The 20386-nt window shown below is 39.0% G+C and overlaps 1 protein-coding gene across 3 annotated transcripts in view; it reads right to left on the bottom strand.

Annotated features, from left to right (window-relative positions):
- Positions 1 to 9545: 9545 nt before the first annotated feature.
- Positions 9546 to 20386, bottom strand: part of TC2N (tandem C2 domains, nuclear) — a 46019-nt gene continuing 35178 nt past the window's right edge. For 2 of the 3 annotated variants that reach the window (XM_029951499.1, XM_029951500.1), the window contains exons 10-12: positions 16846 to 16960; positions 14616 to 14815; positions 9546 to 12533 (exon numbers count right to left, since the gene is read on the bottom strand). In XM_029951499.1, coding sequence (XP_029807359.1) covers positions 12423 to 12533; positions 14616 to 14815; positions 16846 to 16960 — 426 coding nt within the window. In that variant the 3' untranslated portion in view covers positions 9546 to 12422. Of the gene's footprint in view, positions 12534 to 14615; positions 14816 to 16843; positions 16961 to 20386 lie in introns of those variants that run through there. The other variant, XM_029951501.1, reaches the window with a different exon arrangement.

Raw genomic sequence — 20386 nt, 5'->3', positions numbered from 1 at the left:
TTCAAATAACTGGCAAATAGATTTAATTATAAAACTGAAAAAAAACACAGAGATACGGTCTCCTCTAGATCCCACATAGGATAGATACTCCGTGTACTTTGGTTAATTTGAAAGTCCCTTAAGTTACTTATCTATAGAAGATAAACTATTTCTCGTGTATGTATAATTTAACATTGTCTTTTGTTATGGACAGTAACCTCCTCAGATGGACGTGATTACACTTAAAACCAATTAGCTTGGTGACAAGTGATGTTTTTTCTCCATGCTTGGGAGCTAGAATTTTCTAAGTATTTCCTCATTATTACTCCGCCTCCATGACAACATTCTTTGGAATCCTAGCAGATAACAGGCTTTTCCATAAATGTAAACTTTCCGCTGTTTTTTTAAGTACACTATAGCAACTCTCCGACCCTCCCAAAAATGATTGGTGGTTCCTGTGATTGTGGCCATATCCTAGAGACAGCAAGCATAAAGCTAACCTTAGCGTTAGTACATTCCTCAGCAGCTTTAGCTGTGTCTCCCTCTCTCTCTGCCTCTCCCCTGATCATGCTCCATCTCTCTCTCAAAAATAAACAAACATTAAAAAATTTAAAAAAAAAAAGCTGTTTCTCATCATTTTCTTCCTAAGGCAGACAAATAACAGAGCACTGTCACTTCCAGATAAGTAAACTAAGATGACAAATAATATTGAAAAGTACACTTTGAACACTTTCAAATTACCCTGCAATATAAACAGAAACCTTGCTGGACTGTGAGCCGAACACGAGGACGGCCAGGTGTTCATGACGCTTCCCCGTTATCTCCGGGAAACAGATCACTATCTGAGCGGTTTCAGGTGAGCTCCTGTCGTCCAAACCTCAAAAAGCCATATTCTTGGGATGCAGCCTCACATGAGGCCGACGATGACTGGACAAGCCAGAGAGGAACTCTGCACTGATAAATTTCTCTTCCCCGCCTTGTGCTAGAAGTCTCCCCGACATGCCCAATACAAACCTCGTCTAGTTTCCTTACCCTGGGGATGACAGAGCCATATTTTCCTTCCTATCTCACAGAGTGCTCATAGCTACTCCCACGAATGCAGGAACATGTGATGTGAATAATAATAATAAAGTTTTGCAAAAATAAAGAAAAGTGTTTTTACAAGCAGGGAGTAATCAACTGTGTCAAATACTTCAAACGCTACTAATAAAACAGAAATTACAAACCTGGAGACTTCAGACATACATTTAAATATTACCAAAATGTGAGGGGAATTCCTAAAGCTACGCTTCAGAGGACCTGAGTGTGTCTGGGATTATAATTGAGCAGCAAGCTGAAACCCGGTCAATTAAGTGAAAACTTGCCTCGCCAAGGACTCTGAATAGGTGAGGATGATCAGAATGATATACAGCAAAACACAGAAGGCGGAAGAGGCAGAGCGAGCTGTGTGAGTCCTGTACTCTCCAGGAGAAAGGCATTAAATACAGACATCACACCGCAAGGCTCTTCAGGGAGCTCCTGTTGGGGGCCCGATGCTAAACCGGCCATGCCAGAGCCTGGGTAAGGGCTCCGTCTACAGCCCACTTGCCTTTGCTTTGACTCCCTGCCCTCCGCACAATCATCTGGCTTCCAAACTTCAATTCTTCATTGATCGTGAAGGCAGCCATAAATATTTCTGTCAACAGATGGGGCTAGGTTGCCTTTGTAAGTTAGTAAACTGGTATTGTATTCCGTTCATCAGCCTTTGGAAAGTCTCAACAGTCAATTGCCCAGGTTTATTAGTGTTCTGACAGAATGGAAATTCAAGCCTTGCAAACCTGGGGGCCCTAAGAGACCTCGTTGAGGGGCTGTCCGGAGCATTGCTGGTCTCTCTTTTATTCCCACCTCCCTTCTCCAGCAACACTCACACTTACCTACTGTCTTACGGCAAGCAACGGCAATCACACAAGGTCTTAGAAACAGTTTTTCTACTTTATAAAGGAAAAAAGTATATCAACTTTCTTCAAATGTGGCCCAAAGACCAAAAGATTCACCCTCAAGGGGCGCCTGGGTGGCTCAGTCGGTTAAGAGCCCAACTTCGGCTCAGGGCATGATCTCACAGTCTGTGAATTCAAGCCCCATGTCGGGCTCTGTGCTGTCAGCTCAGAGCCTGGAGTCTGCTTCGGATTCTGTGTCTCCCTTTCTCTCTGTCCCTCCTGTACTCATGCTTTATCTGTCTCAAAAATGAATAAACATTTTTAAAAATCAACCTTCCAATATCTTGATTTTAAAAATAAAATATATGTAACTTTTTTATTTTCCTCATTAAGTCACAGGACTTAAAAAATATCTGCATAATAGTTTTAATAAGAAGGAAGGGCTTTGAAAAATTCAAAAGAATATATTACATTTTAATTTCTGAACTGCCTAAAGACAAAACTACCTAACTTGAGATTTATCAGTGTTTCTTGGGTATGACACCAAAGGCCCAGCCAACAAAAGTAAAAACATATACATAGGACTTAATAAAAATTTTTAAATTTTGTATATCAAAAGACAGTAAAGACAGTATCAGCATAGTAAAAGGCAGTCCACAAAATGTTAGAATATATTTGCAAACCATATATGTGGTAGGGGATTAGTAACCAGAACGTATAGAAAATTTCTAAAACTGAATAATAAACAAATCCCAATTCAAAAATGGGCAAAAGACTTGAATAGTCATTTCTCCAAAAAAAGAAATACAGATGGCCAATAAGCACATGAAAAGATGCTCAACATCACTAATCATCAGGAAAATGCAAATCAAAACTACAATGAGATAGCGCCTCAGACCCATTAGGACTGCTAGGATCAACAAAACAAAACAAAGCAGATGATAACAAGTTTTGGTAAGGATGTGGAGCACTTGTTCCCACCCTACTGATGGGAACATAAAATAGTTTAGCAGCTATGGAAATTGTATGGTGTTTCCTCAAAAACTTACAAATGTAATTACCACAGGATCCAGCAATTCTACTTGCCAATATATATACACAAAAGAACTGTGAGTAGAATCTCAAATATTGGTACACCCATGTTTGTATCAGCATTATGCACAATAGCTAAAATATACAAGCAACCCAAGTGTCTGTGGTGGGATGAATGAAGAAGCAGAATATGGTATATTCATGCAATGGAATATTATTCAGCCGTAATAAGGAAGAAAATGTTGACAGGTGCTATGACATGGATGAACCGTAAGGATATTATGCTACGTAAAATAATTCAGTCACCGAAGGAGAAATACTATATGATTCCGCTTATATGAGAGGCCAGGAGTGTCAAAATCATAGAGGCAGAAAGTAGGATGGTGGTTGTCAGGCACTGGGGGAGGGGGAGAGAAATCGGGAGTAATGGAAAGTTTTACAAGATGGAAAGAGTTATGGAGATGGATGGTGGTGATGGCTGTAGAACATTATGACTATATTTCATACTAATAAACTATACATGTAAAAAAAGGTTCAGATGATAAATATTATGTCTAGTTTACCACACCACAAAAAAAAAACTCTAAAAAACAAAAATCAGAAAACTACAAAGCTTGGTATGTGTGTGAATTTCACTGTGGTCTATCGAATTCAGTAACTCAATAAATCACAAAGGGCTTCCTTCAAGATTCACAAGCTGGTGCATATTATTGCCACTGTGACTCATTGTTACTGATGGAAGTGTGTCACACCCTCGGGCATGTGGGGAAAGAAGAGGAAAAAACCAAAAACTATTACCTTGTTTCCTATACCCAGGGAATATCATGAGGCGGGGGAGGGGGGCCGTTGTAACTCTTTCAGCTTCTCAAGGAGTCAGGAATGGGATGTACTATTTATTACCGACGTGGCAGAACTAGAACTCGAGACTTGATGAGCCACTCCGGCTTGTCAGAACCACACTCTCGAAGCCAAATAAACAAAGGCATCATTCCAGACATTTTCCTGTTTTGTTGTTTCTGCAACTTACTTTCTTCTGGACTAGGAAAGGGAAAACTTTTCCCTTTGTTATTTCTCAAGCTTAGTTTTTTCTGGACTGGGAAAAGAAACAAACTGGACTGTAGATCAACTCTGTCATAATGTTTCCCTCACTCTTCCAATCCTGTTGGAATCATCTATTCCCATTCCTTTCAAGAAAACGGATGCCATTTTTCTAATTCTACGAGATAATGGACACACAAGCGGAGCGCGTGGACGGACGCACGCGCCCCGTAAGCCGAATCCCACCACCTGATGCAGTTTTCTGGGCCCCCGATGCCACCATTTCCCTGCAAAGAGCCCACTATCTCAGTCCACCCTTCCTGCTGCCTTGCCCACAACCTTCAAAACAATACAAATATCTTTAAGAAGAAATGTTTTTGGAAAAGACTCAAGTCCTTTTTCAGTGTCCCAGAGAAGAAACTGTACTTAGTAAACAATCTCGTTTTAACATTTTAAGAAATGTTTTTGCTGCCTTTGCCTTTTGCACCCCCCAGCCTTAACCCACAGAAGGGACTGACATGGGACTACACTGAGGTATGTAAATATGAATACACACAGAAAGGAAATGCAGAAAACACGAAGATGTCTGTTGCCTCTTTTTGTCTAAACTCAATAAAAACAAAATCACATTTAGAAAAATCAACTTCGTGTCTTGCTCTCTTTTAAAGCCAGGAAAACCCAAACACACAAGCAACACAGATAAAAATTTATTTGCAAGTGGGTTGTTCTTAAAATAATCACAATACTTGCCTGGGTTACGAATTCTAGGTGCTTCTTTTTCAGATGGTCACTTGACATCTCTTTATATCCTGTTTGAGCTCAGAGTAACTTAGGAAAATAATATTTTTAAATGTATTTTCTTAGGGGCATCTGGGTGACTCAAGTCACTTGAGTGTCAGACTTCAGCTCAGGTCATGTTCTTGCAGTTGTGAGTTCAAGCCCCCACATCGAGCTCGCTGCTGCCAGCCTGTCCGCGCAGAGCCTGCTTCAGACCCTCTCTCCCTCTTTCTGTCCCTCTCCCGCTTGCACTCGCTTGAAAATAAATATTTTTTTAAATATGTTTTTAAACCCTAGAAAGTAACTCATCAATATATTATGAATATGAGTATTTGAAATAGACTAAGAAAACGTTAAATTAGGATGATTAGTATATGAAGCAGTCATACAGAGGAAAGATTTTCTGATCTTCTATTTGCCCACTCGCTGTATGAAATCTATCAAATTCTCTATGTTCTGATATATTTGCTTGAATATAAGCTCAGTGATGGTGGGGGGGGGGGTTGTTTATTGGGTGTATTCCCAGAACCTAAAATGAGTGGCACAATGCAGTGACTCAATATTTACTTGTTGAATAAATATCCCTGTGTTCCAGGAAGATGGGCATTTACACTGGAAAACTCTTAAGGTCTTTTCCAGAAGTAAGAGTCAATGACTTTACTATCTTAGGCCAAACTCATTTGCAGATTTTCTAGGCAGAAAGTGAAAATTGAGCATTGGGTTTTGGTAAACAGCAGGGGGGAGGGGGGAGAGAGGGAGGCATGAGGGGCAGAGACAGGATGGAGGAGAGGAGGAGAGGAAGGGAAAGTGTAAGAATTCTCACACATTCCTCTGAAGGGACTTAGAACTACAACTGTCTTGTATACAAAGAGTATTCGGCCTCAGGCGGCAGATCGCCAGTCTAGCCACATCCTCTCCTTCCCACCTCCATCCCTCACTGCTCTCCACAGGCTCTCCTTCTGCTGGTGCCCGCCAGTCCTCCTTCCCAGGCTCCTTTTCCATTAGGAGTAAGAAAATGTTACTCCGCGACCCTCCCCACCGTCCTCACCTCCAGACTCATTACCTGTTGAGGACGCATCCTCAGCAGTGAGACATACGTGGGGTTAGACTTGCTTCTTGGACAGCGTCTTCCCTGAGTCTCCTCCTCCAGTTCTATCACAGGCGGCCTCCAAGTCTCTCATTCTACCTTCCCAGGACTAGAACAGCCAACCAACCAACCTTCTACGCCTCTTCTTTTCCACAGAAGTCACACGGATCCTGTTTGGGCTGCTGACTAACTTAAATAGGCTAGTGATGTCTTACAAGAGATGTTCAAAACTGGATACATTCTAACTGACCTTCCTATTTTATTTAGGAAGCAAACTCACCTGTAAAAAAACCCAAATATTTTAGATAAATAAATTAATATGCTTTTTGTGCTTGGTAGCTGTTGCCATGCAATACTAAGGTAAAATCTGATTAATATCTCAGCAATCTACAAAATTTAGAATTAAATGTTATTGAATAGAATCATGTGTTTTAAACTCCGGTGGGAATTTCAGAACCTTTTTTTTTTCTAGGTCAGAACTCATAGTGTGAGGCTATCATATTTCCCTTTTCTATAGTTAAGAAATGCGTCAATGAGTTTTAAAAGTAAATTTGCTACATAACCCAGCATGATCTCTCTCTACAAGATGATAGCAGTCGTTAAACCCACTCTATTGTGCAATAAGACGTGACTCAACGTGTTCATTCATTTTTTTTCTGTTTGTTCACTGCTAGATCTCAAACACTCAAACCACTGCCTATCAGTTAAGTGGATGAATAAACAGATATGTGCTTCCTATGTGCCAGGTACTATGCTACCCTCAGGAAGGCAGCCATAAACATGACCCCACTTTCATGAAAACTGCAGGGAGGAAGATACATTGAACAAAAATCATGGAATTATTTCATGACAACTATGATAAAAGCAATAAAGGAAAATTACATATGAAAATAGACTCTAACACTGCCTAAGATGTGAAAGAAAAGGCTTCTGAAAAACAGATATTTAAGTGAGCACCTAACAAGCGGTTTAGCAAAGGGAAGAGTGAAAAAGATGACTGTTGCACAAACACGAAATGATGTGTGTGAAGATGCTGAGGAAGCAAGGGGAGGGTTTCCTTTCAAGAACTGAAAGCAGATCAGTGGGAAAGATGAGGCTGGAATCAAAGGCGGAGCTCAGGTTGTGCAGGGCCCTGTAGACTTACACGACTTCATACCAAAGGCAATGGGAACTAAGGAGTGACAATCACATCTGTATTCTAATAATATTACACTGCCTGCTGGGTGGAGAATGGTTTCGAGGGAGAACGAAGGGAGGCAGGAACCCAGTTAGAGGGTGAATAAGAACTTACAGGTGGGAGGTGACGCTGGCCTGGACTAGGGGATTTACAGTGGGGATGGGAAGATGGGTGGATTCAAGGTCTTCACGGCATGTAGGCTACTGACTAGCGTGACTGATGGAGGAGGGGAAGTGAGAGACAGAGATGCTCCCAGGTTTCTGGGACGAGTCAGCAGGCAGATGATAGCTCCTTTTATTCAGATGGGGAAGAGCACAGGCCAGATTGTGGGAGAGTGGGAAATCCAAAATTTGGTTTGGGATATGTTCGAGAAAGGACGTCATTAGCCAGATGACAGTGGGGCTCATTAGCAAGCTAGGGTAGAGAGATAAATTTGGCAGCTTTGGGGTGCAGTCAGTTAAGTGCTCAGCTCTTGATTTTGGCTCAGGTCATGATTCCAGGGTTGTGGGATGGAGCGCGCACTGAGCATGTAGACTGCTTAGGATTCTCTGCCTCTTTCAAAAAAAATTTTTTTTTAATTTATATTTGGCAGCCTTTGGCCAGTAAGTAGCCTTTGAAGCCATGGGAATAGAAGAGATTGCCCTGAGCTACCAAGTGGAGGAGGAAGAGAAGATGGTCTAGGACTGAATCCTAAAGAAGTCCAATTGTTTAAAGTGCATGAAGATGAGCCAACAGGGAAGAAAGAAAAGGCTAGAAGGCGAATAAGACAGCAAACAGAGCATAATCACAAGAAAGCTAACGGAAGACATGGTTTCAAGAAAGAAGGAGAGGGGCACCTGGCTGGCTTAGCCAGTGGAGCATGTGACTCTTGATCTCAGGGTTGTGAATTCAAGCCCCATGTTGTGTGTGGGGCCTACTTAAAAAAAAAAAAAAAAAAAAGTCAGAGATGCTCCTAATTCCTTCAGCTGCATTTGATTTTATTTGAGCCTCTAAAGCATTTTGACCATACCTCAAATCCTTTTTACTACAATTCTGCTTTATACGGTTTTATTTCCCTACTAAAATATAAAACCCCAGAGTAAAGAGAGATGGGGTCATCACCTCTATCCCTAAAAGCACCTACAATAGTTCTTTGCAAAAGGTACAGTATAGACATTTCCACAATTATGAAGTACATAAAATGGCTCATTTAAAAATTTAGTTGTTTCAAGATCAAGTCTCCACACATGGTATAGTCAAGAAATATTAAAGACCCAGAAATTAAACTAAAAGACACAGTCAACAAAATCTATTAAAATAAATCTAGTCTCCTATCATGAAATGCAGATATTTTTTTATCACCCTCCTCCCTCAGAAACTAATGAATGATGACTCAGAAAACAAATTCCATAGCATGACAAAATGAAATCAATACTAAATAAACATCATCATCATCATCTATCTTACTCAGTGACTTAGCTCAGTGTGCAATTAGAGACCTTTTAGTCATCTGAGAAGACATACGGAACTTTCTGGACATCTGCTGTTATCGGGGTCCTATGGCTTAATATAGTTATACAGTTAATATAGTTATCACTATATAATTTAGTTACCAGCTTTAACTAATAAAATATAGTTATTTTAAAGATCAGATTTTCTATACATGAAAACCTTTAAAAATCAATAATTGCCAAGGTAAAGAAATCTCACCAGGAAAGGACTAAAAATGCATGCAGAATTCATCTTCAGACAATTTACCCAAAAAATACCCAATTTTGGAGGGTAGTACCAATTTTTTAAATACCTTTTTAAATATTCAGCCTCTATTTAAAACTGGACATCATATACACTCACTTTTCATAATTCTTTCCTCAACTCATTGTTTCAGCCAAAACTTCATGCACTTGAAATTGCTGAACAGTAATTCCGGCTGACCCACCCATCAAGAGAACATGAGTGGATGTCTGTTACTTTTGTGTGTCAACCTGACTGGCCAGGAGTGCCCAGATTACAGGTTGTATCTAGGTGTCTGAGAGGCTGCTGCTGGACGGATCGGCATTTGCATCACTGGGCTTGGAGAATTTTCCTCTTCTATGTGGGAGGGCATCTTCTGGTCTGCTGAGAACCTGAATAAACTGAAGGGAGATGAAGAAGGAACTGATCCCTTTCTTCCCGCCTCACCTCATCTCTTATTCTCCTGCCCTCGCACTGGGACTCATACCGTTGGTTCTTCTGGTCCTCAGGCCTTCAGATTCAGACTGAATGACACTATGGCCTTTTTGGGTCTCCAGCCTGCATGACAGATTGTGGGGTTTCTTAGCTTCCATAAACATGAGCCAACGTCTCATAATTAAGAAAAATGTACTTTTTAAACTATACATACATCCTCTTGGTTCTGTTTCTTTGAAAAACCCTAATACAGAATACAGTGTGTATGTAAATATTTTATCTGGTACTTCCCTCAATATACCCCCAGCAAATACCAAAAGGAAATATGTATCCATTGAAATATGCATTTGTCATGATATAAAACACTGAAATTTACTGAGAATTTCTAAAATCCTTCAAAAATAAACAAGTATTTTATTAAACAAACAATAATTTGGGGGGAAATTTGGGAAATGTGGTTTCAGTACATTAGTATCAGAGAAATTCACATAACAGTATTCAAGCAGAAGTTCACTTAAGCTTACTTTCAGATCACAATTACATAGGTTCAAAATCCCACTGGTTTCTTCTCAATGGTCTGGTAAGTGCTGGAACTGATACACTTCAATGATAATTTCTCTAGGAAGTCTGCTAAAAGAAAAAGTCATGCAAAACCACATGAAAGCTGAATAGTGAGGTGTATTTTGACCTGGGCTGCAGCTACCTAACTGTATCGATCTGAAAGCTTATAAATAAGCACAGTGTTAGGGATCAGCAGTGTGAGCTGTCAGCTATCCGTGTGAGCCCGTCCATGGCTGCTCTGGTCATCGAGCACTATTTTGATTCCCTTCTCCTTGTGATAAGTGGCTAAAGGTCAAGAAATACCCAAGTAAAAACAAAGACAAGTGATTTTTGCTTACTATTTCATTTTTTTTTATTACCAGCTCCTAATGTTTTTTCTCATGAGTAGCTATCTACAGAAAAGTGTGTTTCTTTTTATTTTTCATGTAAAGCTTCAAAGAAGCAACCAGAATATCATCTGTATTCAGTACCTCTTGTACCAGAAAAAGGATTAAGTAAAACTAATTAAAATATTTGGGGACTTAGTTGTGTCAATACTACCCTAACTGAAAGGTCATTTAAGTGAAAAGATTTTATTTTTTTATTTACCTATGATTCTAAGTCATACAAGAACCCCCCCAAAAAAAATCACATTGTCTCTGAAATTATATATTATATACACATTGCAAAAACATTAAACATTAAATATTTTAAAATTTAGTTAAATACATGACCACATATAATAAGTTTTTGGAATTGAAAGCATTAATAGAACACAAAAAACTGCTCAAATTAAATTCTAGACTTAAAAAAACAATAAAGTCTGTTACTTATTGTCTAAAAGCCAAAATACTTACTTGGTGGCTATTAGAACAGGTACATCTACAGAGGATTTGTAAGGCAGTGAGGCTACTCGGTATGACACTACAGTGGGACTATTCAACCTCCTGCACTTGTCAAACTCACAGAATGAATGACCCCAAGAGTGAGCCCCAATGAGCCCCTAAATCTAGGGACTTTGTGTGATAACGCTGTGTCAAGGTAGGTTCACTGATTTTAGCAGATGTATCATTCTGGTGGGCTATGCTGCCGATGAGCAAGGAGTGTGTCCCACGTACCCCTTACCCTGGGAACTCTTTGTACCTTCCTCTCAGTTCTGCTGTGAACCTAAAACTGCCCTAAAAAAAATAAAGTCATTTATCTCAAACTGACTGGCAAGGTGATTTCTCTTGAAAGTTCATGTGAGTACTGACCAATCAATTTCAATCTCAGAAATCTCAGAAAAAAAATTATTTCCAAATGCACAGTGTCAGAGAGTACCTGTCAACACCACCAGTGTAACATAAACTCTTGGGAGTAGAAGCAAAAGATGTGTACATTAGGTATATTTTGTAGCTTGTGCAGATGGTACCTAGAAAAAGAGGAATTAAGGGTTTGAGAAAATCTTAATGAGACGTACAGACCATAAGAACTAGAATGAAGAGAGCATGCTGAAGCTATACCAAAGTATCTTCTGGTCTAAGATATCACCGTCTACCTCTTGGCATGTGTGGAACAGGTGAGAGAGGTAGAAAAGCGGAAGACCATGGCCGCAGGGCACTGGGTCTGCTCGTTCGCAAAACTAAAGTCAGACTTTCCAACATCGAGGATGGCATGATCCGTTTCTCCAAACAGCTATTCTTTTCCGCCATACTTTGTATAGCTGATGAACCCGAAACTATGCCCACATACTGACTTCTACTGAGTACCTGAAAGAAACTGTGGCAGGAAATAAGTGCTATGTAACGTTATCGGGCATGGCTTCTTAAAGACCACGGGGAGATAGCACTGTGGATGATAGAATAAGTAGTTTGTGTACACACACACACACACACACACAGGGAATAATTATCATAAAATATCGAACTTGGTAATTAAGCTCATTTAGTTCTGCTAATTAGGAGGGGCTATATGGATGATAATCTTATTCCAATTCCAATTAAAACAAAGGGTAAAACATTTGGGGGAGGAAAACACAGCAAAATGTATGCACACTAGCTTTCCAATTAAACGTCAGCCTTCTGGTGTTTTCATTTGTTCTTGCCAAAACACAGCGTTCTGTATTTGAAGTTTCTTGGAGATTAAGAAATTTATAAAGTGGCAATGTGATGCCTTATGGGTAAGAAATAAGAAACATAGGGTACAAGTTTTCCCCCAAATACAAAAGAGCTGAAGTGATTCGATGATCCACACTTGCTTTCTGAGAGAAGAGACGTAGTAAGAGGTAAGCGGTGGAGTCAAGATGTAACCAAAATGACTAGCACTGAAATAGTCAGTAGTAAAGTCTTCTACATGTCTAACAGCTCTAACAGAGACTTGGTTTACTCGATTTTGAATATCTAGGTAAAGCTTTAAAAAAAAACAATAAATAATTTAGCAATCACTACCTATGGTTGAAATTCTCACTGATTTTATAATTTATTTAGTTGTGCCAGCAATACTAATTTTTATTTTACTGTCTATTTTGGCATAGTTTTAAAACATTCCCTTTACTTTGGATATCTGATATAATTCATCCCATTTTCTTATCAAATCAAATTTTCTGTAAGATCCATTATAGATTATAATTATGACCTCCATAAATAAATTGACAAATGTACTGATTTGTCTCTTTTCATTGGTAGCAAATTGAAATCATAAGTCTTCTAAGAGAATGTCAAGTTCTTCACCAAATCAATGTGTGATGTCTTCAAGATGGATTTAACTTGTGCCACTTGATAACCACCTTCTCTGGATTTGTAATGGTTTCCTTCCACTGAGTGACAGCTTCAGTGTTATTACTGTCTTCACTTATCCAAATCTAGAAAGAAACAGTACGACCATTTAATAGGGTCTGAACTCACACGGTTAATTACTCTTATAGATGAAAGACAAGTGGAAGTCCGGTTCACATATTTTCAATTACACATCTTTCCATTTTTCCAAAATTTTGTTTGATTTCTATTTGAAACTTCAACGTTAAAACACTTCACCTACTTAGTCACCCTGAGGACTATTTTATCTGAATCAGTCCAATTTAAACATGATATATTATAAAATCATTTCTCCCAAAACAGTAAATAGTATCTGTTGTTATTCAATAAATCTAAGAGCTCAACTTATAATTGCTCCTAATCATTTGAAACATGTCTGTGAAGATTAACTGAGACTAATCATGATTTAAGTGAGATTGGTAAGAAGTCTATTTTAGGCACCTTTTACGTTAGATAATGCTGTGGTTTTAATGGAAATCTAAACTCACTTTAGGTAACAGACATGAATGAACGTGAGAAAATTGCAAAGCACCATGCAAATGTAAGACATCCCCCTGGTTACATACCGTGGAGGCAACGTGGGCCGGAGCCCAAAGCCTGAATTCTCACCTCGGCTGAAGCACGACCAAGTGCCACTACGTTGGGGTTAACTTCTGTGAGACTCAGTTTCTAATTCTTTTAAATAAAGAAACTGGAGCAGGTCACTGATTTTCAACCCTTTTCCTCTTAGTCTCCTGATCTGAAGAACTTTTCTTTCATATAAAATCTTTTGGTAACTTAAAAAAAATTTTTAATGTTTTATTTATTTTCAAGAGGCTGTCAGCACAGAGCCCGACGTGGGGCTCGAACCCACAAACCATGAGATCATGACCTGAGCTGAAGTCAGACGCTTAACCGTCTGAGGCACCCAGGTGCCCCCGCTTCACATAAAATGTTACAAAGAACCTTAATACATGAATCAGGTAACTCAGCATGCTCTGGCTGATGTGAGGGGGAGCAGCCCTTGAGTCCACATCTGGCTGCCCCATCACTGTAGCTCCTAAGGACACCAGAGAAGCCAGAGGAGCAGGTGGCTAGCCAAAACCCTTCCAGAATTGTTCTTCTTAACTAGACTCTCAACCAAGAAAGCGGAATCACCAGCGAAGTTATGCTGGGAATCACCTGCCAAGGAAACCCCCCATTCCACTCCTACGTGACAGCTGGAGCTCGGCGAGAGAGGACACTCACTGAACGCACTTCACAGGCGTCGTGGCTTTGAAAAGTAACGCTACCTGTGAGTTCTCAAGTGCAAACTATTTCCCAAATAGGAATAAGTGAAGAACAACAAAACTGTAATTTCTGAAATAAATATTTTAGGTAAAATACATGAAGTGAGTCAAACAGTTAATATCAATCTTTGAAAATTCACATATAATTTAAGGACTTCACGTAGACTGCTAATAACATCTTGTTACCAAGCAGAGAGAAGCTTTTAAACCAATAATGTAGATTGTGGAATTAATTCAGGTCAATCATAATGAAGATAAAATATAATGAGCTACTTTTGGAAACAACACAGGGAACAGGACCCTGTAAGGGCTGACAAGTAAGCAAGGGTTCTGCTGTCTTACACAGATTACTAAGAATTTTTAAGTAGATTAATCTAGACACCAATATTATTAACTATCTAAATACCATTACGACCACTGCTAAGACTAACGTTTTATAGGAATTCAAATCTAACGTTATTCAGTTAAGAGCATACAGAGTTAAACATTAAATTGAACAGGACCCAGAAAGAAGGAAGTTGGATATCTCCAGCCTCACAAAATTTGATTTAAATACTTGGCGTCAATACCAATAACTACTCAGTGGTACTGAAAACCTGAGCTTTCTTACAGTATTTGCAGCTGAAAAGCTCAGAAATAGACTTATTTTAAGATAAGAAGCCTGACTGCTCAGAAATTCCAACTATTGTATTAAATCAAAGTTTGCCAACATTTTGTTTTTGTGGCAATATTAAAGTTTATGATGCTGAAGAATTTTACTCTATTCAACTTCAATTTAGCCTGTGTTCCCTCTGATGACTAACTGCTTCAACACATAGAGAAATGCAAGGGAAGAATTCAAGACAAAAACGCCCTACTAACCTGCCCCACAAAGTGCCGTCTTCTTACAGAGCTCCGACTATAAAGCTTAATGAGGAAAAGAATTTCCTTTTCATTCTGTAAAAGTGGAAAAATCATAGTTTCTCCCCACTTTACTCTGCCATTGGAGGCCTTCAGCAAGCGTGTCTTCTTCTTATAAATCAACTCTCCGGAACTGAACATTGCCACCTTCACAAAAAAACCTTAAAAATAAGAAATTCTGACAGGTAAACTTTTATTTTAAATGTCATACAAAGATACATATCTATATATTATATTTGGTGTGAAAATACAGATAAGCCTCTTGTAAAGATCTGATGAGCTATTAGCATAATGGAAGACATCCCTAATACTTTATAGTTTTAATCACACTTTATAAAAAAAACTACAGCAACCTCCAATGAATTTAATCTTTCTCTAATCCGAATGCCATGAAAGACTGAAAACTGTAGGCATAAAAAATAACAGTCAGCAATAGGGCAGCACACACTGAAATGTATTAGACCAAAGAGAGGGGCCAACTCTTTGGGCAGCTGGAGAAATTTGGCTCACAGTTTTACACACGTCCAATTCTTTGCTCCCGACTCCTGCGGTTAAACACATACCCACCAGAGAAAATCTACTCTTTAACTACATGGAGATACAGAGCTTCTCGTAATGGTAGAATAGTTGTAGAAACTAACCTTTCCACAGATTACAATGATAAATTCTGGAGAAAAATATAAAAAAACAAGTGCTCAAGGCATTAAAGATTGACCAAAAGCAGGAAGAAACTGGAGGAGAGTCAGCTCTTAAAGATGGGCACTGCACCGAGTAAAATTCAGGTTTATAGAACTTTTCACCACAAACTCCCACGTCTCACCAATGCATGGCCCCTATAGCTTAGGCAGAGAGGGCAGCAAGAGACTGAGGAGGGAACTTCCAGAAAAAAGGGAGCTGCAAAGTAAGGACCTAGACAGACCATCAGATTTACGACACGGAGATCATGGATAATCCTGAGTGCAGTTTTGATCAAAGAAAGACCCTGTTAATGTTCTAAATAAGTTGCATCTGTAGATCTCTACTGATGTCCTGATTTCCTAGAATTAGCCCTATGTGGCCCTGGTAAGTTGTTCTTTTAATGCCAAGTTAGATTTTATTTGCTTATTTTTAGTTTATGATTTTTCCATCTACCTACCTAAGTGGTAACAGTCTCTAGCTGATTTTTTGTGGGGACTACCCTTTTTGTTTTGATATCGAGAATATGCTAGCCTCCTAAAGTTACTTTCTCCATCGTTTCTCATGCTTCCGAACAGCTTATATAAAATAGGAATTAAGTGTTCCCTGAAAGTTTGGTAGAATCCACCAGTAAAATCAACTTGGCCTGGTGCTTTTATTAGAGGAAATTCTTTACCTACACATGGTTATCACTTTATTCAAATGCTCTCCCTCTTGTGCAGTGAATTTTAACAATTTTTATCTCCAAATATTATTTTATATAAGATGTTCAAATGAATTGATATAATTATAATATATAACATAATTATAATTATAAATGATACTGCCTTATGTATTATTTGGCTTTACTGATTATGTCCTTTGCTATTGTCTCCATATTTATCAACTTCAACTTTACCTGTAATTCCTTACCTCTCCTTTCCTTTGTGTTTGTTGCTGTTTTTCCTAACTCCTAAACTTTCAGACATCTACTGCTTTTGCCTGCCTCCAGGCATTTTCTCTTCCGGTAGACGAATAAAGGAGCACTGTTACCCACTCCCAGCCCTTAGGGAGGCCTGCCCCCACGCCTCCAGCTCTGGGAACAGCCATGTGACCACAGCAGGAGAGCCCCTTCTTGGGTCCAGAGGCACAGGGAAGGAAGTGTTTCAAGTTTGTGTTTGATATTTCAGGTGTTTTAAAATTAAGTTTCTAGTTAGCAGAATAGTCAACAAAGAGCATAAACCTTTGTCCATGAGCTGGTGAAATCTGACAGTCCTCTGGACACTCAACCTATAGAAACTAATGAGCCTAATAAGGAATAGCATCAAATGGATAAAAATCAAGAGACTATGGATTAAAGTAGACACTATGGCTAAAATCTGAAATCCAATAAAGTAATTTTAAGAAAAAAGATTAGTATTTAAGTTAAAAAACAAAAGTAACTATGATTTGAATTTCCATTGTTAAGAAAGGTAGGAAAAACTACCTTTTACTAATATTTTCTGAAGATTCCACTTTGAACCACAAATATACTTACTCAAAGTGAGAGGTGATGAGCAGCTTGGAAGGTATTGTGCCTCGAGAATCTGTAACTGAATTCTGCTATTTACTGCTTGAAAACAAGTCCCCACTTCAAGTTCGGCATGGCAAACCTGGGGGTCAAAAAAGGGCCATTTGATAATTAAGAATAACGTTTTAGAGATATTTCAAAAATTCAAAACTAAAAACCTACAGTTAGAAGTCTTGAAACCAATGATTTTTATTGACACACAAAATCATGATACAAAATATTGTTAGGATAAATGCATGGATTCTGTAAATAATATGAGCTACTCCCTTTCCTGGATTCTGAAAATCCAAGTTACACCTATGTATTTGATCCTTCAAAACCAGGGAGGTCAAAAGATAATTCAAATTGAAAACAAATTAAATTGCTAAGCAGTTTTAGTAAAGAAAATGTCCAAGAAATAAACACCAAAAAGTCATTTGAATTACTTTTAAGAATACATAAACTATAATAGAAAGTTTCATTCATATATATATATATAAAAGCACCCCATTATTTTTTCTAACTGCAGGTGCTACCTAGATTAGAAGACAAAAGATTACTACAAGGAGCGAGCCCGGGCTAAGAGCTGAATTACGACGCTGAATGACAGCCAGCCAGGAAAGTCAGCAAGAAGGAAGCCAGTGAGAGTGACTGAGGCAGTGAATAATAAGCAAAAGGTCAAAGAAAACCTGAGGCAAACAATGAAATGACGGAGATTCAGAGGGGAAAAAGGTAAAATGTGCTCTTGGGTATGGCTGACTAAAGAAGAAAGTTAGTAATTTGTGAAACGGAACACAAGCCACCCTACTCATGCAGATTTCAAGGTCCTTGGGGAAAAAAATCAAAGAGAGAAACATAAAGTCATCCAAACAGAAAAATACGACTGCTCACATGTTGAGAAGAATGAGTATGGGAATAAAGCGAGAGCGCCACGTTAACAGACCTCACTGGCGCCCAGCACAGACAGGCGCAAACATCTTCGCGAGTACGGGTTCCAACAAAGCTACAGAATGGCTGAATGACACCTGAGGAAGAGATTTGTATTTGATAATTGCCTAGTATTCCCCAGGCACTGGCACATAACTCACTGAAAAAGAACCTTTCCATATACATGCCATTGACTAAATCATGAGCATCTCCTTCAAATCAGGATTCTGCATTTTAAAATTGCTCAAACCAGGATGAAAAAGATGTGTACACACACACACACAGTGGAATATTACTATTAATATTATTAATAAAGAACAAGATCTTGCCATTTGCTACAACATGAATGGACCCAGAGGGTATTATGCTTAGTGAAATAAGATAAAAGACAAATACCATACGATACTACTCAAATGTGGAATCTAAAAAACAACACAAAGGGACTCTCACATACAGAGAACAAACTGGTGGTTTCCAGGAGGGAGGTAAGTGAGGGGATGGGTGAAGTACATAAAGGGAATTGAGAGGTACATACTTCCAGTTATAAAATAAGTCAGTCATGGAGACGAAAAGTCCAGCACAGGGCCTATGGTCTGGAATACTGTAACAGCAGTGCATGTGACAGATGGTGACTACACTTACTGTGGTAAACACAGAGTAAGGGACAGAATCATCGGATCATTATGTTGTACACCCAAAGCTAATATAACACTGTATGCCAATTATATCTTGATTTTAAAATAAAATGTTAAAACTAAATTGGTCATGCCACAAGAAATCAAGAGACTGAAAAGTGAATCACTTTAAAGTATAAACTCAACTTTCAAGGTTAGACTCCCCCTTTTTCAAGTATAAAATGATGATGAAACTTGTTTATTTCGGCAACGAGTGCTGAATTCTAATTTTAAGAAGTGAAAGTACTATTTTTGCTTTTATAATCAGAGTAAGAATGGATTAATAAATCTTTCTGGTAGCCATATATAAAACAGGGCCTTTTCTTATTTAAAAAAAGGCTGCTATTCTTGGCATTAAAAAAATGGATTATATACAGTTACTTGGGGTGTCTGGATGGCTCAGTCAGTTGAGAGACCAACTCTTACTTTGGCTCAGGTCGTGATCTCCCAACTGGGGAGATGGAGCCCTGTGTCCGACTCTATGCTGACGTTACAGAGCCTGCTTGGGATTCTCTCTCTTCCTCTTTCTCTCTGCTCCTCCCCTGCCCATGCTCTCTCAAAATAAATAAACATTAACAAATAACACAGTTACTTATTATTCACAAAACATCAAGGAAACTATGGATAAAATTTTTTGTTATTATGGTTGCGTGCCCACAATGTAGTAACACTTAAGAATACTTAAGTGTGGCAAAACTTCCCTTAGCCTTACACACGGGTAGAGCTCACTCTCACAAAACAAAGCAGCGCTTGGCAGTGTTTGCGATTTCTAATTTGCCAATGTCATTTCCACTTACTTATTATATTCCAGGATATTAATTCTGATCATGAAAAACTATTCAAAGTGGTTTTCAATCTCCCTATAACAAAAAAAAAAAAAATTCCAATTGGGACACCTGAGTGGCTCAGTTGGTTAAGTGTCTGACTCTCGATTTCAACTCGGGCCGTGATCTCACAGTTTGTGGGACTGAGGCTGGAGTCAGGCTCTGCGCTGACAGCACAGGACCTGCTTAGGATTCCCTCTCCCTCTCTCTCTGCGCTTCTCCCCAACTCGCACATACGATGCATGCTCTGTCTTTCAAAATAAACCTTAAAAAAATAATCAAATAGAATAAAATCCTAATCAACCTGCAGGCATAAAGTGCATTTTTAATGCACACAAAACTATGGAAGATATATGATTTCTAATCCTGAAAAATGTATCATTTTTTAAAGAAAAGAAAACTTTCTGAGCCTTCCTAGAGTCGCTGAAACCAGGATCTGATGATATTTGAGAATATCTTCTTGCAGGGAAGCCATACATGGTAGAGCTGGTCCTCTGCTCAAATCCTGGCTCGCCAACTGCTGGCTGGAGGGCATCATGCAAGCGCTTCGGTGTGCTGGTGCCCAGGGCAGAGAGAACGAGAGCAGGAACTCACAGATCTGCGTGTGAGCGGCGAATCACCTGCCACCACACCAGCAGCATGAAGGCTCCATAAATAAAAACCTTGTCTCTCCCACATTATTCAACACAAAACGTGGGTTCTCAAATGAATACTTACATTACTATCTGTCAAGGTCAAGAACTCTGTACTGAGGAAGACATTAGCCCTACACAAAAGTCCTGCTGTTTGTGGTGACACAATGACCACTGTGGAGGATGGGTGTGAAAGTCTGGCTCCGTCACTTTCAAAAGGAGAATATCGATTTTCCTCCTCAACACAGGAGACAAAGCATACTACTTTTGCACTGGCCAAGAATATGAAACATCCACACCTACATAAACTCACTGGTCCAATACGGCCCCTAAGCTTTCCCTTCAGGGCATCAATCTTTTTGTATCCCTAACAACCTAGCACACAACAGATATACAATTGTTTGTAAGACCTCTAAAACATGAAATAATTTGGTAGAAACTTAGCCAAAATCATCCAGATTCTCCAGAGCAG

Source organism: Suricata suricatta, chromosome 9 (genome assembly GCF_006229205.1).
Source record: "Suricata suricatta isolate VVHF042 chromosome 9, meerkat_22Aug2017_6uvM2_HiC, whole genome shotgun sequence".
NCBI lineage: Eukaryota > Metazoa > Chordata > Mammalia > Carnivora > Herpestidae > Suricata > Suricata suricatta.
This window is presented reverse-complemented; position numbering and strand designations above follow the sequence as displayed.